Consider the following 24,155-nt stretch of genomic DNA (forward strand, 5'->3'; position numbering starts at 1 on the left):
ACAGTGAATGAATACATACATAAAATTAAGAGACAGAATTAAAGTTTCATCAACATGGTTACACATTATGCTTTAGTTTAGACAATGTCAGTTCCCTCGAAATGCCTTTGCACAGCCAGATCTATGCTAAGATCAAAACCTGTTTCTTTTTCTTTTTTTCTTTTCTTTAGCCACCAAAAATAGCTTAATAAATAGAAAAAAATTCTCCAGGGTGCTTTTCCTCCTTAGAGTATTGTAAAAGATGTAGAAAAAAGTTTGGAAAGAAAAGCTTATCTGCATTTATAAACCCCAGACAGGGTTGAATTTTTCACACATAATAAATGAGCTTGAGTCCACTAATTGTGTAAACACTTATTGCGCCTCCAATCATCCTCCTTTAGATGACCTCCTCTAATTCTAACCACTGGCCCAGTAGAAAATGATCTGTGTTTAAAATTTGCTCAAGTTTTCTCACTTTCAGCCTATTTCCCGTGAAGCATGAGTGGGAACAGCAGCCGACTTACTTGTGTTTATCTTCTGGAGTGAAATATGCTTTTCCAGTTGTCTCCTAAGTTTCACCTCTGCTCCGTACTTTCCGGTGGTCCCATTGTCGGCCAGAATGAAGTGAGAATGCATGCTGTTGAGAACAGTGAGCTTGCTCATGGGATTGGACATGGTCTGATATGGCCGGACAACCTGCAGAATTTCAAAAGGAAGGGGCAGAAGTCAGAGAAAAGAGTGCAAAATATGAAAAGGAGAACCAGACAGACAGGAAAGAGAGAGAGAGAAGGGAAATCAATTCTTTGGTACAGTGAAAGGATAGTCTACATCCTCCTCCTAATACTGCTTTGGGTAGAAGCAAGATTTACAGTAAGTGTTCCATTCATTTTCTGGATTCATACAGAAATGAGAGTTTGTGCTTTCACTGTACTCAAAAACTGGCAAGTGAATGTCTGTTTCATTTTGAAGTTGATTGTTTATATGCTGATGAACCAAAAATAATTTTTAAATTTAGTTATTTTGTTTCTTTCTTTCTCCTCTCCATCATGTCCATACTCTAATAAGCAGAGAAGAGCAATCATGATTCTGGAGTACAGTGGAGGGTGGGGAGTGGAGGGTGGAGAATGGGGTCAGGGGTGATCTTCTTTGTCAAGCTCATTCAGCAATCTGAAGGTCTGTTATTTAAACAGACCTTAAGACACCTTAAGGTGTCTTATTAGACACCTTAAGTGGAAATGCTGAATGTAAAATAACTGTATCATGAGATAAATAAAAATCAGGCTCACAATGTTCATCTCTGTCTTAAATTTTTGTTGTGTTATTTTAATTTCATGGTGAATCAGACTACCTGAAACAGAACAATTCTTCGTATGGTCTTTCAGACTTTTGATCTGAAAAGAAAAACAAAGCCTATTGTGCGCTAGTTGCTTTATATACATTATCTATACTCCTTGCAATAATCCTGCAAGGTAGATGCTGTTATGTTTATTTTGTAGATGAAGGAACAGAGATGGAGATTAAGTAGGTTTTACAAGAGTTTACCACGCTCAGAACCAGAAATCACAACCAGGTCTGCCTGATTCCAAAATCTATGCTTATTCATTCCCCTTTCCCAAACTGCTTAGACACAATGGAAACAAGATGATGTGTTGGAAATCTACTCCTAAAATATTTAGGCAGAAATTTCACTCAAGACTATGAAAAGGAACATTTAACAAACTCACTGTTACACGGTCTCCATACAGTTATCTCTGTAGTGTACCACTGAAATTGACAAGACAGAAATAAATGCTAAGGGACTTTTATTTCTGTGCCTTTATGCAGTGTATACATTAATTATAGAGTTGAGATGCACTTGTTCATTTTAAGTAAGTAATAACTCATCAGGCAAAGCTGTAGTAAGATTGAGTAGTTTGCTAAAGGAATTACAAAGTGATTCAGTAAAGACAGCGTCAGTAGAAAAGATCTCATAAAAGTCAAATTTTACACCTTGATGCTGATTCAAAACCCCACATTTCTGTATGCCTGGCAAACAGAATCTCCTCAATGAATAGTGAATGGATTAATTCAAAAGACTTGAGACAGACATGCTTTTATTAAAAGTTGAAAAATAAAAACCCCCTCTTATCTGAATTGTTTGGGAATTGATCTAATCTAAATTTAAAATGGGTAATTCTGAGCTTTTGAAATATCTTTCAGACCTTTTAATAAATGTCCCTATTTGTTAATATACCACTAATATAACATTAATTCACAGCTTATTCTAGATGGCTCTCATTTATAAAGTAAGCCTATAAATTTGTGATTATTGTTTCCAGTAATCACATGGAGCAGTATTCAATTACTCCTTTGTCTAGATGAGTGAATGAGAGTCCCCCCTGAACTACAGAGAGAGCGGTTGGCTAACCCCATCCTGAGTTCTTTATCACTGGAAGAGTAGGTCGCTTGTGGTTAAAATTCCCATTTTGCTGTTACGCATTTTTGATCATAAAACATTCATTCTATAACAGAGTGCAAGTTAATAAATATTAATGCTTTGTTGAAAAAGGCTTAGCAGAAAGACTTTCTCCTATTCTTAAAGTACCTCTGCACTGTACTTTTGGACAAAAGAAAAAGCTTTAGGTTACTGTTTTCTCTTTCCTAATGGCAGTTCCCCAAGGCTCCATGCCAAGAAGGAGGGAACCCCAAAGCAGTTCTGTGAGGGTCATGGGACAGTGGATTTTCTAGAGGTTAAACTATTTGCGATGGAGAACTCCAGACACTTGTTCTAGCTGAGATACGGGGCACATTTTCTAATTCTTGGGAGCTTAATTAAAGCCCACCAGTGAAAGTGACGTTTTCAAACAAATAAAGGAGTGAAAATGATTCTGGGTCAACCTGCCTTAATCACCACAATCTGAGAATTTTTAGAACATAATGAAATCATCTGACTATATTCTATATATCTGTTTCCCCCACCACATGATTCTAAGGACATTTGTGCTTCAGCCTTCTGAGTTTTGACCTTCTTTTCTTGTGAAACATGGTGCACCAGCTCTTTGGGAATACTGTACATTTGAATTAATCATGATAAGAAGATCAAGTTTACAGTGTCACTCATGAATTTTAATTTCTTCATCTTACTGCTCCCCATTTCTTTGCATCTTATGTTAAAGTAAGTTAAAGGTAGTTATATTTTGGCAGGGATTTTTTCTGCCGAATAATGGAGGATATAAATCCAAAAAATAAGTTAAATGTCCTAAATTATTTTCCAGTCATCATTGGAGAAAGGTATGTTGAATCCTGGAACAATCATGAACGTTTGAGGCATGGAAATCTCTTTGAATCCCAGTTCTGTCAATGGCTGTGTGAATCTGAGTCTCATATTTTTAATCTGTAAAAGGGAAATGATAAAACCACTTACCTCATGGGGGTTAGATGAGATTATATGTGCAAAGTACCTGGCACCATGCCTGGCTCCTAGTAGGCAATCTACAAATGTGAATTTCTTCTCAAGTCCTGCTTTATCTTAACAACTATAAACTGATTTTCCAGTTGCAAACTAGTGACCAAAATGAAACGACGGGAGACAAATCAGTCACTTTTGTTTTACACAGGGATTTAAATCAATCAATATGAGTAAAGAAAACAAATTTATCAGTTGCCAAAATATGCAAAGTGGTTTTTTTTGCATGTCCTCCTAGGTCATGTAAGACGGTGACTTTCTGGAAATATTTGTTGATTAACTGCAAAGTTGGAAATAACTTCCCAAATACTTCCGAGGAATGCATTTTGGTCTAACTTGTCTACAAAATCCACTTAATATTCTTCATAACAAACATACCAGCAGTCTATTTTTGTTCAATTTACATATCTACAAAAGATTTGCTGATCTTCTGTTAAGTTTTTCAAATAGAAAAAAATAATGCCTTTGTATCACATGAATACAAATGAATTTTTCCTTCTGACAAAATTTTGGAGGTAATGCAAAACTTTTATTGTTAAGAGCATAACATAAAAAGGACTTTTTTGGAAATGTGTGTATGTGTGTGTGTGTGTGCATGCGCATGTGTGCATAGCTAGAACAATTGTGACCTGTAGGTATACAGATTAGCACGTTTCTCAGCCAGTGTTTCCTGAGAGAATCAAGCCCTAATGCTCTGCAGTATTCGTTGTATGTAATGGATCACCTTCTCTCCTAAGAATATAGGATGGTCTACGTTATGTACCATCCTTGAGAGAATTGAGAAGAAAGTCATTCAAATAATTTTCTGTGTTTTGTAGCTCAAATGAGGAATCTGGGTCGAGAAAGACTGAATTGTGTCTGAAAGGACTACATATCAAGTGATCTTTCATGATTGGTAACTACATTGGTATCTATACCTAGAAGGGAAATCTGCTTAGAAATGGATTTTAGATACTTAGTATTTCACTCATTAATCTATTGTACACATTTTGTATTGGCTGATTGGTTAAGCTCTGGTTCTAAGGCCTCTGTGTACCTTGACTTTGCAACAAAGAGGGTATGTAATAGAAGCTGTTCAAGAAGTTAATGAGGTGGAGGGCCTTTATATAAGATATTTGTAGGGCCATTATCATTGCCAGGAGAGAACCGATCTAGAGACACCATGGAGAAACTGAACATCGTTCGTGTGTTGGTGCAGTGTGCTGCATTTATTTTACTTGGATGGGCTGAAATCGATCATTTGGGAGCTGATCTAGGACACCTGCTGGAGTTTTCCTAGCTATTTTCATGCATGTTCTGGTCTCACCCAGGAGTACTTAGTAGGAAGTCAGGAGATGGGACTTCAAGTTCTAGTTCCCCTAATTACTTTTGTGAACTTGGGCAAGTCTTCAAATTTATTCATTCATTCGTTCACACACCCATTCAGAATTTCTCTAGGAAATGTATGTGATAAGTATTGGACTGGCTTGAGGAGACATATAATCTTGCATCTAAGTAATATCTCAAATAAATACTCAAAATATATTAATCGAAAGAAACTTTTTGGATGGTGGTTTTCTCATCTGTAAGGTAGAGGATTTGACTATAAATTCTGAAGGCTTTCTACCTCTAAAATTGAGTCTGAACAGTCTGTATTAAAAAATACATTCGCCTTTTCCAAGTTAGTATAGAACAATGACCTTCTGGGCATGCTGGCCACAAAAAAAGTAGTTCGCTCATATCTTGGGGTCTCTTCCATTTTGTGGTGCTTTCCACAACGCAAGGGCAGTTTGGGTATCTGTGACTCCTTTCCTGAACAGAATTGAGTTGAGTTAAATCAGGTTTCTGAGTCATCAATCACAGGCCCTCTGCAATCCCAGACGTTATTACCTGGTGAGGTGTGTGTCAACCTGCCCCAGGCAATACCAGGGTAGGGGATGTGTAGCCCACTGAGTCATTCTTTCCCTCCTAATAGCACCATGATTATAATTTAGGCAGGAAGAAGATTAGCATTCTTTGACTACTTATTGTATGCCAGGCACTGTGATAGCCACTTTTACGTGGATTAATCCATTTCATGCTTATTTTAAAGACACAACTACAGAGGCTCAGAGAAGTAAAGCGTCTTGACCAGATCTGCCCCACTAACCTCACTGTTTCCTATAAATTGCATGTAGACCTTAAATTCCTTTACAGGGCAGGAGACATTTAGAGGAAAGACAGAGGACCCAGCCTGATTTTAAATTTATAAAGGATATTATGGTTGGTTTTGCTGCTGGACATTTTTGTCAGTGACTCAGCCGGGCATTAAAATCCTGCTGACAGCTGATCAGATTATTTCCAGATGAGTTCTCCAGAACTGTATAGTAGACAGAGGTCAGGAAAGGCACCAGCAGGCAGCAAAACGGGGTTTGTGCTTTGGTGAGAGAGACACAAAAGGAGCGGCAAGGTACTCTTCAGATCAGGCATGCGTTTCTGGGAGGGATGAGGGTATACTGCAGAGAAGTGGGAAACAACCTGTGTCTGAGGTAAAGAAACAAGGGGACTGAGAGAATGAAATAAAAAAAAGAAAGGCACTGTGTATCCTCAGAATCATAGCAAGGCCTGAGCTAGAGGGAACACTGCCTTGTCGTTTCCTATTTAGGCAGCTCAGCTGCCAAGTCTAGGTATGAAGCAGGGTCATACTGAAACCCAGATGCTGACTCTCAGCTCAGCAATCCAAACAAGAAACCAGCAAACCCAGGGATCCATCTCTAAAGAATGCCCAGATACTTGAGCCGCGTGACTCCCACTAAAATCCACGGGAAAACAACTGCATCTTTTTGCAGCACTTTGAAAATGTGTTCTTCACCTCACGGGCTGCAGAGTTGCACCGTCCACATTTCAGGCTTTCTGCTCGAATAGGCTCGCCTCCCTCTGCCCTGTCCTGAGGTGGACTGTGTACCATTCAGATACAGGGCCTACTGGTTGTGGGAAAAGGCCTTGAGTTCTGAAAGGGGTTACTTGCTTTAGAAATCACCATGTATCAGTGGGGTGATTTTAAAATTTGTTCAGAAATTCTTTGAAAATCTTCCCTTAGTCTGGCTGGATTCAGTGACACACTTCTAAGCAGAATAAAACAGAAGTGATGGTGTGTGGCTTCCAAAACTAGGTCATAAGAGGGTTCCCTCTTCGCTCTCTCTTGGATCACCTACTCTGGGGGGAGCCAGTTGCCATGTTAATAAGGCAGCCTCCTGGAGAGATCCACATGGCGAAAACTCCTCCCAATAGCCATGTGAGTGAGTCATCTTGGAAGAGGGTACTGTAACCCCATTCAATCCTTCAGATGATGCAGTCCCAACTGACATCCTGACTGTGACCTTACGAGAGACCCCAAGCCAGAATTACCCAGCTAAGCCACTCACAAATTCCTGATCCGCAGAAACGGTGAGATAATGAATGTTTTAAGTCGTTAAGTTTTGGGGTAATCTGTTATATGGTGATAGATAACTAATATAATAGTGCATTATTATCGTTTTCTTTGAGACTTCAAAATGTATTCTCTTCCCTCTACTCTGGATTCACTGATGCATCATAATTTCATGACCTCCATCCTGCCTCACTCTAGTCCTCTAAGCTGCCTGGCATTCCATCCCTGGGCTCTGATCAGTTCTGGTTCCTGTTCTACACTGGGGCTATGACTACCATCCTCCAGGCTCCTCATACGTCTGACCCCAAACACTATCTCTCCTCATTTGGCAGATGATCTGACTCCTGTGTTTACACATTTGCCAGCCAGATGACCCAAGGCAGGTTATTTACCTTCTGGTCTCAGTGTCTTCATTTGTAAATGGAGATTAATAATGATTATAACTACCTCACTGGGTCATTTTTAGGATTCAATGAGATATAGAACTCATGAAGTGATCCACATATGAACTCAAAAAAATGAGAGTTGCTCTTATATGAAGAAGTAATATTGCATAATAGGTAAGAATATGATCTGGGGAATTGGATGGCCTAGGTTTACATCCCAGCTACATAATTTATTAGTTATGTAACATTGGGCAAGTTACTTAATCTCACTGTGTTTAGTTTCACCATCAGTAAAATGGGAAGGATCACAGTGATACTAAAAATAGCAACTTCTGAGTGCCATTATGAGGATTAAATGACTATCTGTGTAAAGTGCTTAGATGGATGCTGATACTTATTACACTCTACAATTGTGTTGATATTATCATTGTTGTTATTATTATTCCAGTGATAAATGATAAACCTCCAGCTAAACTTCAAAGTCCTGCCATCAACTCTCTGCCTACATATTCTTTCCTCGTCTCCTTCGGTTACAAGGGTACAGATGGTTAATCTCCCCTTTAGCTCTGGACCCCAGCACCTCAGGGCCACTCTAGGACTTATTTCATTAATTATCTCCTCTCCATCCCTAACTCCATTTCTACCATAAACATATAAACAAACTCGGGTCTCTCCCATCTTGAAGAAAAAAACCCTCAAATTATGGCTCCCTTTGGCTACTCATGTCCCTTCTCCTCATCCCAGACAAATCTCTAAAAGGTAGTTTCTACTTGCCATCTCTACTTCTTTTTTTTCCTCCTCAACCCATTGAAATATGGCTTGATCCTCCATCATGCTTCTGAAACAGCTCTGACCAGTGATACCAATCATGTCTGTCTTGATCAACTGGATGAACACTTCCAAGTCCTTATCTTCCTTAGACTCTCAGTTGTACTTGGCATTGCCCTTCACTCAGTCCTTCTAAAACACACTCTTCCCTTGGCTTCTAAAACACTCCCTGGTTTTGCTCCTCCCTCTTAGCCCTTCCTCTGGTCTCCTTCGCAGGCTGCTTTTCCTCTGCTCTCCTTCGCAGGCTGCTTTTCCTCTGCTCAACCGTTAAATATTGGCTATCACCAGGATCCGGGATATCATCAGGCCCTCCTTTTCATCACTCTACATACTCTGCTGTATGTAGTGATCCATCCACTGCAGTGGCTTTAATTATCATCTATATGCAGACACCTTCTGAATCTAAGTGGGTAACCAGATCTTTCTCACTGTCCTGCTGGACATTTTCACATAGATATTTCAAAGGAACTTTGAAATCAACATGTCCAAATCCAAACTCAACACTGTGTTTACTGAAACTGTATTACCCATGCAACTGAATGTAGCCCTGAACCTGAGTGTGGTCCAGGTTTAGCTAGCATTGGCTCCTTCATGACTGTAAAGACTTGGGTGGGTCTCCTTGTCTCAACTTCTCCTCACACATCCTCTGAATATATCTTATCTAACCTAGTCATAGAAGTCTAATAAACTCCATGTAAGAACACTCCTGGGAGGTTTTCTGAGCTTACAATATGAAGTCACATTTGGCTTGCATTTGAAGTAAATGAAAAATGTATTGAGTTGAAAACTACACTAGAATTATCAATTGCATTATTAAACTTGATTTTTCTTGGCTTAAAATATAAAAATGACATCAAAAGAACACTTGCCAATTAAATGTAACAACTCTTAAAGGTTATAATAGTCTGAGAATATATATGTAGCTTAGGGAAGACAGAAGATATTGAATGTCAAGATAATTTAATAACCACATAAGATGATGCTTTGGAAATCTACCTTGTGTTTTCATCCTCAGGCTAAAATGAAAAGTGCTTTTTCTTGTGATCATGTCTAGATTTGTCATTTGGCATGTGTTTTGTTAATCTAAATTTGGGAAAAGACAAACCATAAAGGCTTCAGGAACTGTTCAATTACTTGAAACAATTCTGGTCAGATTGTTTTCTAAAGCAAGAATCTAAGTCTGAAATGAGTCATATACAAATCACAATTCACTGGAATTTCTTTCTTGACTTAACACTGGTGACACTTTCATAATCATCATTCCAGATCAAGAGTATTTAGCGACAAAGAAAAGGGCTCAGGTCACTCTCATTGAGTCTACTTTTGAGTTCAATTTACAGGCATAAGATATCTGCCAGTATCTCAACTAACAATAAAAACATAATATCATTAAATATTTTCTTATATATCACTTGGCATACTATTGGGTTGGCCAAAAAGTCCATTCGGGTTATCCCATAAGATCTTATGGGATAACCCGAATGGACTTTTTGGCCAACCCAATACTAGTTAAGAGTATGGGCTTTGGAGACAGTGGATCTTGGCTTAGTTTTTTTTTTTATGGACTAAAACATATCTCAGCAGGCTAATATATGCAATCACAGAGAGCTTCCTCAAATAAGAGCTCAATAAATTACAATTACTATTATGATTATGCTCATCGAAGTTGTATAAAATAGAGCAAATGTTTTATAGTCAACTTAGAGATGAAGAAATCAAATCTTATAGAGTTTAAGTGACATGTCAATGCCTTATGTTCATGCAAAGTATTATGTTAGTGGTTACCATCAAGCAAAGAAAACAATTTAATCCCTATTTTTGAGGAGTTTTTAATTAAGTTGGGGAAAAAGACAGTTGTGGGAGAACTATAATCAGGCATATGATATTGTGGGTGAAGCCAGGGAAGCCATCTTGGTGGAAGGGAGCCTTGAGCTTAGTTTGATGGAAGTATAGGATTATGGGTTGCCATAGAAGAGAAGAGCAGTAGGAATAATATGGAGACATCACAGAGGTGGAGTTAACCTTAAGAGCTGGACAATATTCATTTTCAGGTCTAATGGCAGGGCAAAAGATTGTTACTGTCTCAGTATTCATAGCATTATTCTTCACCAAAGTCTGTTGTTTTTATCTATTAATTGAAAGATTTGGTTAAACAGAGTTGAAGGTATTTAAATTTAAAGAATCAAGGCTAGTTCTATCACTCAGTTGGGAGGATCATGCATCTTTCAAAGAGGTTACAGAAGAGCCTCTTCTCATTCCACATTTCTTTGTCTCCATCCCCAACGTGTAGAGGCTTCACCATCCACCTCCTAACCTGAGCTGCTACATAAAAAAATAGTTTTATATTCAGATACTTGGTTAAAAAAATCCCTCGACTATAGCTACTATAGTATGATCAAGCTCTGTAATATGAGTAGAGATTAAGTTGTGGTAAAGTTGTGAACCAGATAAAATTTATCATTATATTTTTTCCATAATGTTTATTTTCCCTGAAGCCTGAATTTCATCATGGCCAATCCATCTCCTCAATATTTATTGAGTACCTATTATGTGTGTGGCTCTAAGTTGAACTCAGAATCCAAAGATACATGCCTTATATCTTTAAAGTCTAGTTAAGAGATCAGACTTGAAGGGAAGTAAATTTTTCAGAATATCTAGAAGCACACCCTAGGACAAATTTATCTTTCTTCTTTATTTTTAGGGCTAGTATTTGCCTTTATGGTGCCATTCCAAAGGTGTATTCAAATTCTAAGATGAATAGCGACTGTGATGTCTACTACTTCTATCAATAAAATAACTCTAGTAGTACTTGAATTTTCAGCTTCTAAAAGTGCTCATCTGAGAGCCAGCCCCACAGAAATAAAATGATCTATATTTTCTATTGGTTTGGATATAAATCTACTGTAATAAAATATCTGGCATAAGATATAAAGCCTTTCTTTTATCCTTAGTTTTTTATTTATTTCAAGTAAATTTCCTAGATTTCCCTTGACATTTATTTTGTGCCACTTCAATCTTATTCTGGAACATAGACATAGACTTGACCAAAAATGCAACAATCCTATTTTTTCAAATGATTGCATTTTGATAGAATTCTGAAGTGATCAGGATTTTTAATAATATGTTGGTTGTTTTTCTCTGCTACCTGATGTCTGATCCTATAAGGTTTCCTTTTTGATGTTTATTACATGTGTGTTTGTTTATATAAAACGGAGGAAAAAGGATAGAAGGTATTAAATCAAGCTAGCTATGAAAATTATTGTAACTACTTAAGAAGCTTACCAGACAGCACTTCTGTTTTAATGAATTTTAGGGAGATTTTCACCAGTGACTACATATTTCATTCAAATACTTCTTTTCATGACAGCCTAACATCATATTCCTTTTAAATTATCATTTAAATTATACATTAGAATAATAAACACATATTTAAATGTCCCTCAAACTATGTCATAAATCCTGTATACCAAAAACAGCACTTTTGGGAATTCCCTGGCAGTCCAGTGGTTAGGACTCTTCGCTTTCACTGCCGAGGGCCTGGGTTCGATCCCTGGACAGAGAACTAAGATCCCACAAGCCGCACGGTGCAGCAAAATAAATAAATAAATAAATAAATAGAAAAGAGGAAAGAATCTATAGGAAAGAGAAAATCACGATTGGAAAGCGAATCACCTAAATAGGCCAGTACACAGATTAAAAAAAAAAAAATTAAATTAAAAAAACCTCACAAAAAAACAGCGCTTTTGCTCCAAATAATTTACAACTTGAAAAACAAACTCTTATTATATAAGAGCCTGAGAAGTCCTATGTGTATTCTGGTTTCCCAATTTTGGGGGAAAAACATGCCAGAGTGGTTGAAATTCAATAGATCTTGGTCAAAGATTTACTAAAAAATGAAAATACAATTGTTTTTCCTGTGCTCTCTACAACCTGCCAATTTTACTTCCTTTTCTCAGTCTCTCCGCAAGTTCACATGGATCTTTGTGAGCCATGGCTTGCCTTTATTAGACCCCTGTGAGCAGGGACAATGAACGTGCACATTTTTTTGAACTTATAAGTGGCTTTTTATGCCCCCTGAACTGGGATCAAGACTAGTTTTTTATTGGGAAGTCAGACAATGTAAAGTAAGTCCCGTTGGCATAGGCATATGTAAGTTCCTATTGGCACAGAACAGGTAAGAAATACAGGGAGAAAGAAAAGAAGAGTGAAAAAGAGACGCACATGTGGAGGTGAAACCAGAGAAAAAAAGCTAGGATTGGAGGAAAATGAATTAGGGGTGATTCTCCCAACCCAGCAAGGCAAGTAAGTACAATATAAGTATTGTCTTCCACAATCATACAGAATTAGAAGACAAACAAAATGACACAGAAAGGCAGTAGGCCAGCATTCTCTGCAAATGATTAGGCAACTGAGGTAATTATATGGTTACTCTATCCTGAATAAAGAAATAATCAGCTTTCATTTATTCATAGTTCATCTGCATGAGAAAGTTCCAAAATTGAATAATAACAACTCAGGTTTACAAGAGAGATGCTGAAACTATGAACATTTAAAAATGACTTCTGAATCATCACGACATTTTAAATAGTTAATTCATTTGTTAATAAAATGAACTATTAGATGCTCTTGGTATTAGGGGGCATTTTAGCATATTCTAATTCTTTAAAAACTGTATTTGTTCTAGTTCGCAATTGATATATACGTAAAAGCCAACTTGGAATCTAAGGCAAATATTAACCCAAATATGTTCCATCAAAGACTAGTCCCAGATACTTTGAAAAAATTAGTATTACTTTTCCAGTCAGTTCTGCCAACATAACACTTTGGGAATTGCTGCTTGAGATATTCAATTTTTGTATGATACAAAACAGCAAGTACATTTTAGTTAAGAGAATATTACACTGATAAAACTATCTCATTCCTTATTCTACATATTCTGGATAAATTCGTGTTTCTACATGTAATTTGGTAGCAGAGATATGGACATTTCTTATCACTTAAGATAAAGTTATTTATCACTTAAATAAAGTTCTGAAGGATTCAAAGAGTGTTTATTTACTGCTTCCATTTCATGATCTTTGATTTTTAAATTCAAAGTATTTTGCATTGCATTTTAAAAAATTGCACATACTGTGTTGCACTGAAATAAGATTGTTTCATTATACTGCAACACAACAGAAGAAGCAGTTTAGGACCAGTTACTTCTCAACCTCTTTGATTAAAAAAAAAAATTTTTTTTTTTTTTTTTTTTTTTAACTCAGACAGACTTCATGTTACTTAGAAAGAACTGCGAAACACATTTATTACTCTATGGCAGGTCTTGATTGGGAATGGAGGATTGTATTGATCTGATATAGAGAAGCATTGATAAATAATTAATTGCTAAAATTATTGGGGACAAAAGAAGTAAATAATGCATGGCAATCTGTGTACATAGTTTAACCCATACCAGTGGAATTTTGGAAAGTATTACATAGGGGAAAAAGTCTGGTTGTTAGTAGGAGAGAAAAACCCTAGAAGGGAGGTGCGGAATGACCTGTTTGTGGTTTTAAACAAATGAAAAAGAGACCCTGGAAATAAGACAGTGACTCAGAAGAAATAGGACCAAATTATCTCTGGCAAAACTGTTGATTGATTGGTCAGTGTGTGGCTTCGGACATCAGAACAGGAAAGAGAGGTTGACAACCTGCTGAGTTTGGTCAAGGGCTTCTGAGTAGTTCCAGAGCGGGAAATAAAGATCCCAACTGTGCTCACTCCTCACCCAAGCATTTAGCAAAAGAAAGGCCAACCAGGGAAGCCACAAGTTTGAATGGAAAGAATCTCCCTCTGTAGCCTCCTGTCCTAGGTGAAGGGCACTCAAATAAAGAAGCTGGAGACCTGGGGTGAGGGAAGTCCTCATTTTATGTATCAGTCAATGAATTCATGTTGTTAATTAATCTTAACATAACTGTGCCAAGAGCACTTGCAAAATTTGATGGGTGATAAAAGACCATTGCTTGATTCAAACCAAGAGGGTAGTTGATAAGTCTTACTTAGGACCTTTCCTAATCCTAAGAGTTGACATGGAGTTCACATAGATAGATAGTGGAAAATAAACAGTCTCCCATAACTATTCCTAACATCAGTTTCATTTTGGGAGGTGGGGACTGACAGAGTAATCCAGTATGCATAGTTTGAATTCTAATTTTATTTTACTCTTCTGATATCGCCTCTATGAGAAGTCACATACAGGGAGCTCCCAGGACTTACATCTCTTCCAATCAGGTCCTCCTGGTTTTCCACAATTCCCCAAGGGGCGATACCTATGGTACATATCTTCCCTCGAGACTTAGATGCATGGTCCTTCAAGGCATCTCCAACATGACGAATAACACCTAAGAGGAAAAAGAGAAGTATTACTCTTGCCTTTTAAAGCAATTACTTTCCATTGATCTAAAGGAAATTGTGGTAACTGTTTTTCCTAAGATTAAATGCACTGAATATAAAGTTTTGACACATTTCTACACGAACTACACGTGTTCAGGAGAGAACATAAACTTGCAGCTCTAATGCCAGATACATCTGCTGGACTTGTATATGAACTCTAGTAATACATTTCTTATTCTATCTCATATGAAAAACAGATGTATACAATATCTATAAAAAGAATAAATACAGGGACTTCCCTGGTGGTCCAGTGGTTAGGACTCTGCACTTCCACTGCAAGGGCCATGGGTTCGATCCCTGGTCAGGGAACTAAGATCCCGTAAGCCGCGTGGCCAAAATAATGATAATAATAAAACTTCATTTAAAAAAAAAGAATAAATACGATACTTTAAACTTAGAGAATCTTTTCTTGTATTATAAGTATAATGATGTGTTAGTATGACTAAGAACTAATAACATGACAATATCCTATAAAAAGCATCATAAATAATATTATATTAAATCTATACCACAGTTTGTGTATGAGTTAGGGTCAGCAAATAGAGTAATTACTTAGCTCAGATTCTGTTAATCTTGATTTCACCTTCTTATTTATGGACACATAATGTGGAGACCCTGCTTGTAAAGAAAATGTTGATATATTCTGTGGAAAATTTATGTTAAAAATACATAAATACACCTTTTTAGACATCATTCTAATTATTTTCCTCTTCTGTCATAGTGGCCTTCCCATCACCACGCCTTTCCTCACCATAGTTAAGAGTGAGAAAATTCAGTTTACAAGATGGTAGGGAACTACCTTTTATCTTTTAATAAACCATTTAAAGAAGATATAATTTCTAATCTTGTAACTTCTCTCTCAAGTGATCATTTTTATAGAAGATATAAAATACATTCTCTAAGAAAAGATGTTTCCATTTATACTTTAAGGAAAATTCCACCCATTCTTCAAGGAAAAACTCACACCTAGTTCCATCTCCTATATGAAAGCTGAGTTGGATTTGATTTCTTCTCCATTTGAACAGGGTTGCAGTTTGTATATTTTGAATAGTTCAATATGTCACTGAACATATTCTTCTTTGGCTCATAACCACATGTGAGGATGTCTCTGCTCAGAGTAAACTTACTGAGGGGAAGTCTGGAGATCAGCGGCTCACTCTCTTCAGGTGCCAGCACAGAGTGAGGGCTCAGGAACTGGGCACTGAACTAACTAAGCACACAAAACACACCAGGCAATTTAATCACAGGAGACAACAGACATGTGTGAACAACTCAATTCTGAAATATTCCTAAGATCAAACAGAAAGAGCCTCCTTTAAAAAAAATCAAACAACAGAGTAGTGTAAATAGCCACTAATCCATGCTGAGCTGTGCTGGGAGCGTTGGCAAGAATATCAATTTCACTTACTAACTCATCTATGGATCTTCTAAGAGAAAGTACTGATAAAGAAAACCAAATACAAGAGTAAAGGTGTGAATATTAGTGTTAAGTTTTTTCCTATTTATATGCAAAACTCATTTGGGGTCCAGTCCTGGACAAGAAGGTTAACTTCATGGTAGCCCCTCCCTCCATCTGCCACAATTCCACCGTCACCTTTTACCCAAGCTGAGCGTTCAATCGAACACTCAAAAAACCTCACTTAGAGTGTTGGATTGAACACTATGCCTGGAGAGAGGCAGAGGTGAACTCTTTGGTTTACAACATTTACGCTGTTAATTCTTCTTCTGATATTGGATGCATTTCACAAAAGAAGAAGAACAATAAACAATGTTCCAAGTTCCCCCAAACAGAAGATTGGTAAGCATTTCTTTTAGAAACCTTTGAGTTGATCTCCACAGGAGATGCAGGTTATGCCAGGAAAGCGAAAGACTGAATAATTCTAGGCAAATGATGCCTGTTAAACTGTGAGTGAAAGTTGGAGCTTAAAGCCTGAACAGCCACGGAAGAAAACTGCTCTGTAGATATTTGATCGCCACAAAGTAAACAGTAAAGAGCCGGCTGAGCAGGTCATTCTAAGATCATGTCACTACACAGACTGAGTCAGGGTTTCATATGACAACGACGGGCACGGGCGATATGCAGATTTCTCTGTGTAAATGAACCTACATTGTTGTGAGCTGAATGTTTCCAACTTCTAGGTATGGAGGAGAATTCTGAGTGCAGGTCTCACTCAAACATCACCTAAACTACAAACAAATGAATAAACAACATTGAGATAACATTTTATTTAAAACTAGTTGGTCCAGGGTTATGTTCAGCATGTCCCACTAACCTCAAATGTGTCCACATGCGCAGACTTTGAGTCTTGAAACAAGTCTGAATTAATTTACTGCAGCATTACCTGTCTCTTCCAATTGGCACTTCTGACTCAGGCTGGGGAAATATATCAAAACATTTACAGCATCCATTCCATTATCTGCTGCACATTCATAATGTTCTGCAGATAAGCACTTAACTCTAAGTGGGTTTGTAAGAATTGATTTGACAGCTTGCCTGGATCACAATATAGAAACTCATTTGGCAGGTAGAAAAGACCGCTTGGAGTTCAGAGTGGAGTGTGTCTTCTGTTGGTGCAGAGTTGATTCAATGAAATACTTTAAATAATAAACACATATTACTCCAGACTTTGCTGTCACCCCAGATGGAAAGGGCATTCTGCAAAATCTAAAGCTATTTGCATCAAACTTAAAATCACTTAAAGAACAGAGTCTCCAATTTAGAGCAAAAGTTATTCTTTAAAAAATTACTGGATGCCTATTTGGCAACTTGAGGTATTGAAAATATCCTGTGAAATTCCATTAGTCGTGTTTATAAATTCTGTAGAGTCAAGTATTAAATATCCCAATCCTTTTCTTAAGTGTAAATAATTCTTCTTGGTTGAGAAATGACAGTACAGTTATCATTTAGGTAGAGGAAGGAGAGAGACTCAGTGAAAGGAGCAATAACCAGCAGGTGTGGACACACAGGTGTAGGGGATGAGGTGGGGGAATGTAAATATATTTAACCTCAGGGGAAAATGATCTTAGTCACAACATTCTCGTGGCCTTACGTTGTCCTTCTCTGTCCCACTTCCAATTACCTGTGTTAACACCTCCAGTGAATATCCATGCTCCAGTTGTCATGGCTGCTTTGATGAGACCTTTCCCAAAGACTTGCTTGAGTTTTGGCTGGAGTTCAAAGTTCTGTAGGCCCCCATGAACTGAGATGAGAAGCTTGGGAAGCTCCAACTGCCATTCCTTGGTCATCAGGTGTAGAAGGAGATCAGGTTTTGTATCGAAAGATACTCGTACGTACTAGAAGAAGGACGACCATTGATTAGGGAGACAGGGCAGGGCTGACTGTTTATCTTTACTGATTGCAATAATATGTATAGTTACTTGAAGAAAACGTCTTATAAAAACTAGATTTTTTAAAAGGGGAAAATCAATTGATTTACCAAAAGAGCCTTCTAGACAAAGGGATTCACCATTTTAAAAGGTTTTCTTGAAATTCTGAATGACTACAAATTTTTAAATTATTTAACTTTCTAAAATGCAGTGTAAACACAACTTTCCCTGGGATGGGCTCTTTGCACAGAGGAAATCGTATTTATATTTTACCAACCTTAAAATTTGTGCAACAGTTCAAATGTTGCTAACATTTTCAATATAAATAATCCCTCTATACCAACTGGACCTAGACATGACTGTTTCTGTGACTCTATTATTTTGAGAGGTTTTGAAAATTCTACAGTTCTACATAATGTAACAAGAATTTTAAAATATGGTAACAGCTGATTATATTTATTTAAATCTAAAAATACCTGCATACCAAATGTTTTCTTTATCTTTCAAAGAAAAGTGACAAAAGTCATTCCAATTATTTTTTTTTTTTTTTTTTAAACTTTGGGTTTATTTATTTATTTATTTATTTTATTTATGGCTGTGTTGGGTCCTCGCCTCTGTGCGAGGGCCCTCCCCAGCCGCGGCAAGTGGGGGCCACTCCCCATCGCGGTGCGCGGGCCTCTCACTATCGCGGCCTCACTTGCCACTCTTCATCGCGGTGCGCAGGCCTCTCACTATCGCGGCCTCTCTTGTTGCGGAGCACAAGCTCCAGACGCGCAGGCTCAGCAGCCGTGACCCACGGGCCCAGTTGCTCCGCGGCACGTGGGATCCTCCCAGACCAGGGCTCAAACCCGTGTCCCCTGCATTGGCAGGCAGACTCCCAACCACTGCGCCACCAGGGAAGCCCAATTCCAATTATTTTTGTAGAATAGTTGAAAAAAATTGAAGTGCATAGCAGATATCAAGGTATTACCAGATGCAACTGGAAATAAAGTTATGATAAGTATATATAAATAAAATACTGGGCAAATACACTTGAAAGCCTTTTGAAATGTATTGCTGAGCTGGCATGAAAAGAGAGAATATGCAGATACCTAAACAAAGTGGAAGCTGGAATCTCAGGAGGTAAGGAAATACCAAAGCAAGCTTTGGCCTTGAGGCTTTCTCCTGAATCCTGGAAGACCATGAGCAGCTGCTTTGGTAGCTTAATGCAGTATGGGGGGTGCCTAAGTGCCTAAGGAGAGACCCCACATAAAGCGGGGATACTTCAAAGGGCTCCACTCTCAAGTGTAAGGAAGAAAAATAAATAAGGCTGATGGTCAGAAGAACAGAGCAAGGAAACTTGCCTGCCTCAACCTTGACTCTCAGCAGATGGGAAAAAAAAATTCTCCTCTGGTTATTTATAAACAAAAGTGGGTCCTCATACAGGTTCTGGTCCACATTCACACTCTCAGTGTGGTTTGAGAAACATCAGAGTATTTAATATAAGGTGGTTCTGGTGGGGTAATGGCTCCAGATAACTGTCAGAAGCAAATGCAAATCCTCTGTGGAGGATTACATCATCAACCCGGGTCTCAAATAATTCCCATGGGAAAATAAGCATTTCATTGTAAAAAAATAAAATCACAAAAGGAAGTAAAGCAACATGAATGAGAACCAAAAGACACAATGGGTAGCAGAATAAGATCCTCAAAGATACTGAAATGCTCAGACAGAGAATATAAAATACCTACATTTAATATGTTAAAAAACATAAATGAGAAAATTGAACATATGAATAAAGAACAAGTGATTATAAAAAATGATTACATACATTTGAAAAATAGTAAAAAACAGAACTTCTAGAAATTAAAATATAACAATTTAAATAAAAAATACAGGGGATAAATGAAACTACAGATCAGACATGTTAACTACAGATCCAGAGAAATAAGCCAGATGCAGCCTAGAAAAATAAAGGAATTGAAAACATAGAAGAAAATTTGAGAATTTTAGAGGATGTAATCAGAATTCTAGATAGGAATAAAAGAGATAATGTGGAAGAGGCAACACTTGAAGAGATATTGGTTGGGAATTTCTCAGAATTACTAAAAGATACTAATTCTCAGATTCAAGAAGCTCAATGAATCCCAAGCAAGATAAATAAAAAGAAACCCCACGCACAGATACCTCATAGAGAACACCAAAGGGTAGGGGGAAAAGCCTTCAAAAGGAGCTAGAAAAAAAGACAGATTACCTACAAAGAAACAGTCATTAGACTGATGGCTTACTTTCAACAGCAACAATGGATGCCAGAACAGTGTCTTCGATTTGCAAAGAGAAATTGTCTGTCAGTGTAGAATTCAGCAAAAATATCTTTCCAAAATGAGAGCATATTATAGACATTTTTAGACTACCAAAACTGAGAATTTACTTCTAGCAGACTTCACTGAAGGAAATTTTAAGATGTATGTAGCAAGCAGAAGTTACATGATCCCAGATGGATGATCTGAGATACAAGAAAGAATGGTAAACAAAGATATTAGCACATACAGGGTAAATCTTAAAAAGCACTGGTTGTAAAATATAAAATGATAATAGTGTCTAATATATGGTGGAAAGGGATAGAACTAAAGCACTGGATAATATAGCATATAAATTCGGGAGTAGTAATTAGAGTTAAAGCATTCTAAAGTCTATATATTGTGTGGGAGAGAAAAGTTTTAATTTGGAATTTGTGAAGTATTAATGTTGAAGTTGCATAACCACAAAAAGAACAGACTTGCATGTAATCATACAAACATACGCTTTTGGATGTATAAATAAAAAAGGTTATGCAGGAGATGACAATTTATTGTAATATTTTTTGGATCGGGGAGACCCCACTGTTGCAAAAACCTTAAAAATTATATGTCAATTCTTTTGTTAAAGTATATTTTAAATATATTTAGCAGAAATGTGAGGCACAAACATACAAAATATGAAAGTAGCTTGATAAATTAAGCTGCATAATCAAGAAATACAAAAGAGCTAAAGTTTCCCATATACATATACTAGAAATCCAAAGAAGTGTTAGAATCTAACAAGCTGGTTCTATATTGATTTAATCTACTCAGCAAAAATCAATTCCAGAATGGAAACAGTAAAGGTTGGCAATTTTAGCTAAGTACATTATATCAAAAGAATTACAACACTTATTTTACATTTGGTAGTGTATAAAATAAGTGATATAATAGCTAGTGGGAAGCAGTTGCATAGCACAGGGAGATCAGCTCGGTGCTTTGTGACTACCTAGAGGGGTGGGATATGGAGGGTGGGAGGGAGGCGCAAGAGGGAGGGGAAATGGGGATATCTGTATACATATAGCTGATTCACTTTGTTGTACAGCAGAAACTAATACAACATTGTAAAGCAATTATACTCCAATAAAGATGTTAAAAAAAAAGAATTACATCACTTATATCAATAGAATTTAACTAGAGTTTACAATGTGGGAAGCTGCATAATTTTGTACACAAACTCTCATGTAGAGGGCAAGAACTTTCAGATATCTATCAGCAGAAATCTTCAACAACATGTGCTTTTGTGTCATGCAAGGAGCCCTGGGGCTGGAGAGAGGGTACTGCAGTGGTGGAAGCAAACACAAGGGTTTCTTAAAAGCTTTTAAAATTATCTATTGTTATATTAATTATCTCATTGAGTGACTGTTTATAAGAAAGCTATCTATATAATGAACACTATAAAATAAAAGAATAAAATGTTTTCTGTGCCTGTACACTGAATTTATGCTAAATTTATGTTAAAATTTGGTAGCTTTACTAGATTAAATTTATACCATTTTGAATAATTCTAGAAAGGGATATTTAGTAAAATAAACTAGAACTGAGACTCACAAGGCTTCCAAACCAAGAATGTTCATTGTGGGAGAGGCTAAGAAACTGCTTCTCAAATTATTCAATAACTTTATTTCAGTATCACTTTCTTATTCCTTCAAAAAACCCCAACTAAATAAGAATCCATATTCTTCTAAGGTGAGATATAAATTACATTTCTAAATATAGACAAACATCTAAAGTATAAAAATCCTTCTAAAATTACGTGCCCCTTGCAAGCCTAGATAGTAGTTCCTAAAATTTCTGAAGAACTGTAAAGCTGTAGTCCCAATGATTAGAGAAGGCTTACTTGAGAACAGTAAAATGTTTTGAAAAACAAGAAAAGTAGTGTGATTATGGCTTTTGGAACTTCAAGATGCCTCATTGAGCAAACCCACCTGCACGTTTCATTTAGCCAGGTAAATAATGTGAGATTCTGAGCCACAGGTAGTGTCTGGGAACAGACACACATACATTATTAATTAACTCAATATGAAGAGATATGGCAATCATACTAAATCACTACAGAGAATGTGTAATAATTTTAGTATGTGTAACCTAGCTAAATAACATATTATGGGGACTTTCCTGTGATCTGGTGGGTAAGACTCCACGCTCCCAATGCAGAGGGCTTGGGTTCAATCCCTGGTCGGGGAACTAGATCCCACATGCATGCTGCAACTAAGAGTTCACATGCCACAACTAAGAAGCCCACATGCCGCAACTAAAGATCCCACGTGCCAGCAATGAAGATATTGCACACGTCGCAACTAAGCCCTGGCACAGCCAAAATAAAATAAAATAAATAAATAAATAAATAAAAAATATTTAAAAATAACATATTATGGAGTTCCATTATTTATAGTAATTAGTAATAATAATCCTAATGCATTTTTAGGAATAAGTCTCACTTGGTAAATAATTCCCTTTGGGGCTTCTAAAGTTACAACTTACCCATAAGGAACCCAATTTACTGATCATGTGAGCAGTTCACTGGAAAGTGACCAACGAATCTAGTGAATATGTTAAAATTCCTTTTGAACTAGCTTTATCTTTTTCCTAGCTAGGAAACGAAGAAAAGCTTGCTGGTGATCACGAAACACTTCTTACTCAGTTAATAAGTGCTCCAGTGGGGGAATGAATGAATGACCTTAGATCACCTTGTCCCTGGTTCTCTGTCTTACAGAGGAAGAAACAGAGGTATTCAGTGTCTGGCCTGTGTAAGGTCATGTTGCTCATACGCTCTCCATGCATATTTCTCTCTACTCTCAATTTCTTAACTACTGAGAAAAAAACCCAAACCTACAATCAAATCCCTTGTGTTCCAGGTACATACGTACTGTGTGCTTTACATGCATCATTTCATGGACTCCTCCCAATTACGAGGTTGGTGGCATCCACATTTACGGGGGACAGGAAAGAACAGTAAGTTCAACAGCTATTAAGTGGTGATGACAGAATTCACACCCCAGGTCTGTCTGACTCCACGTCCTTGCTCTTGACCTCAAAAACATAAATGCCTCCTCTCTCCTTACTTTTCCTTTTCCTTCACTTACAACCAAGCAGTCTGCGAGTCCTAACGATCCATTTCTCAAATGGTGCTCTCATCCAGGCCTTTCCTTCTATTGCTTCAGTTGCTATTTTAAGAATAAATAAGAATGCTCTTTACTAGGATGTCATTTTGGGTTGTGGCAACAGTCCTACTGGCTCCTCTAACCCTGTGTTCTCAATGAGACACCAACAGGCAGATTTCTTTCCCCAATTCCTTTTTGATCCTATTATTTCTCAATTCAAATAGTTACATCATACATAAACTCCCATTCTGCCTGTCATGGTCCCCACAATTTGGCCTTACCCTACTTATTTAAGAGGCGTTTCCCCACTTCTCTCTGTAATTGGCTAATGTTATTCCCCAAGTCCTAGAAAACCCAGTCCCTCCCCTTTCATCTACATAAATCATTCTTGTCTTTCAAAGGCTCTTACTGACTGCTCCTTGGAATGCAAGCTCATGTTGACTCAGTATAACTCTCAGTCAAACCCAGTCTAATATATATTTTTTTCCGGCTGTTTCTTGTATGTGTCAGTTTTATCTCCCCATTTGCAAGACCTTTGAGTGGAGGGATCATGTTTGGTCTGACCTATGATTTTGGATAAGCCTTTCAGTACTGGCTATGATGTAGTTACAATCTTAGAAATAAAAGGGAGTTTAGAAATATCTTAGCAATCATGGGAACTAGAAATACTCTATTTCAGTTCTTCTGCTTTACAGATGAGGACACTGAGACCCAGGGAAGGTGAGTGACTGGGAGTCAGAATTAGTTATCTAGTAATTAACCACTCACCTAACCCATTATTAAAGCTACTGTTACACTGGAAACTCTAGGTTGAGCTATGCTTCTCAAACTTTAACATGCAAAACTCACCCAGGGGACCTCAAAAATGCAGGTTCTGATTCAGTAGGTATGAGGTGGGACTTGAGGTTTTGCATTTCTAACTAGCTCCCCAGGGACCACAGGAGTAGCAAGGAT

At 37.4% G+C, this 24,155-nt stretch overlaps 1 protein-coding gene across 13 annotated transcripts in view; it reads right to left on the reverse strand.

Annotated features, from left to right (window-relative positions):
• Positions 1 to 24,155, reverse strand: part of TRPM3 (transient receptor potential cation channel subfamily M member 3) — a 941,238-nt gene that overhangs the window by 221,779 nt on the left and 695,304 nt on the right. For all 13 annotated transcript variants that reach the window (XR_009503681.1, XM_059924893.1, XM_059924892.1 and 10 more), the window contains exons 4-6: positions 17,533 to 17,746; positions 14,276 to 14,400; positions 504 to 675 (exon numbers count right to left, since the gene is read on the reverse strand). Coding sequence is in view for 12 of the 13 variants with exons in the window: in XM_059924893.1 (XP_059780876.1) it covers positions 504 to 675; positions 14,276 to 14,400; positions 17,533 to 17,746 (511 nt within the window). In the remaining variant the exon portion in view is untranslated. The remainder of the gene's footprint in view (positions 1 to 503; positions 676 to 14,275; positions 14,401 to 17,532; positions 17,747 to 24,155) is intronic.

This window comes from Balaenoptera ricei, chromosome 6 (genome assembly GCF_028023285.1).
Source record: "Balaenoptera ricei isolate mBalRic1 chromosome 6, mBalRic1.hap2, whole genome shotgun sequence".
In the NCBI taxonomy this organism is placed as follows: Eukaryota; Metazoa; Chordata; class Mammalia; order Artiodactyla; family Balaenopteridae; genus Balaenoptera; species Balaenoptera ricei.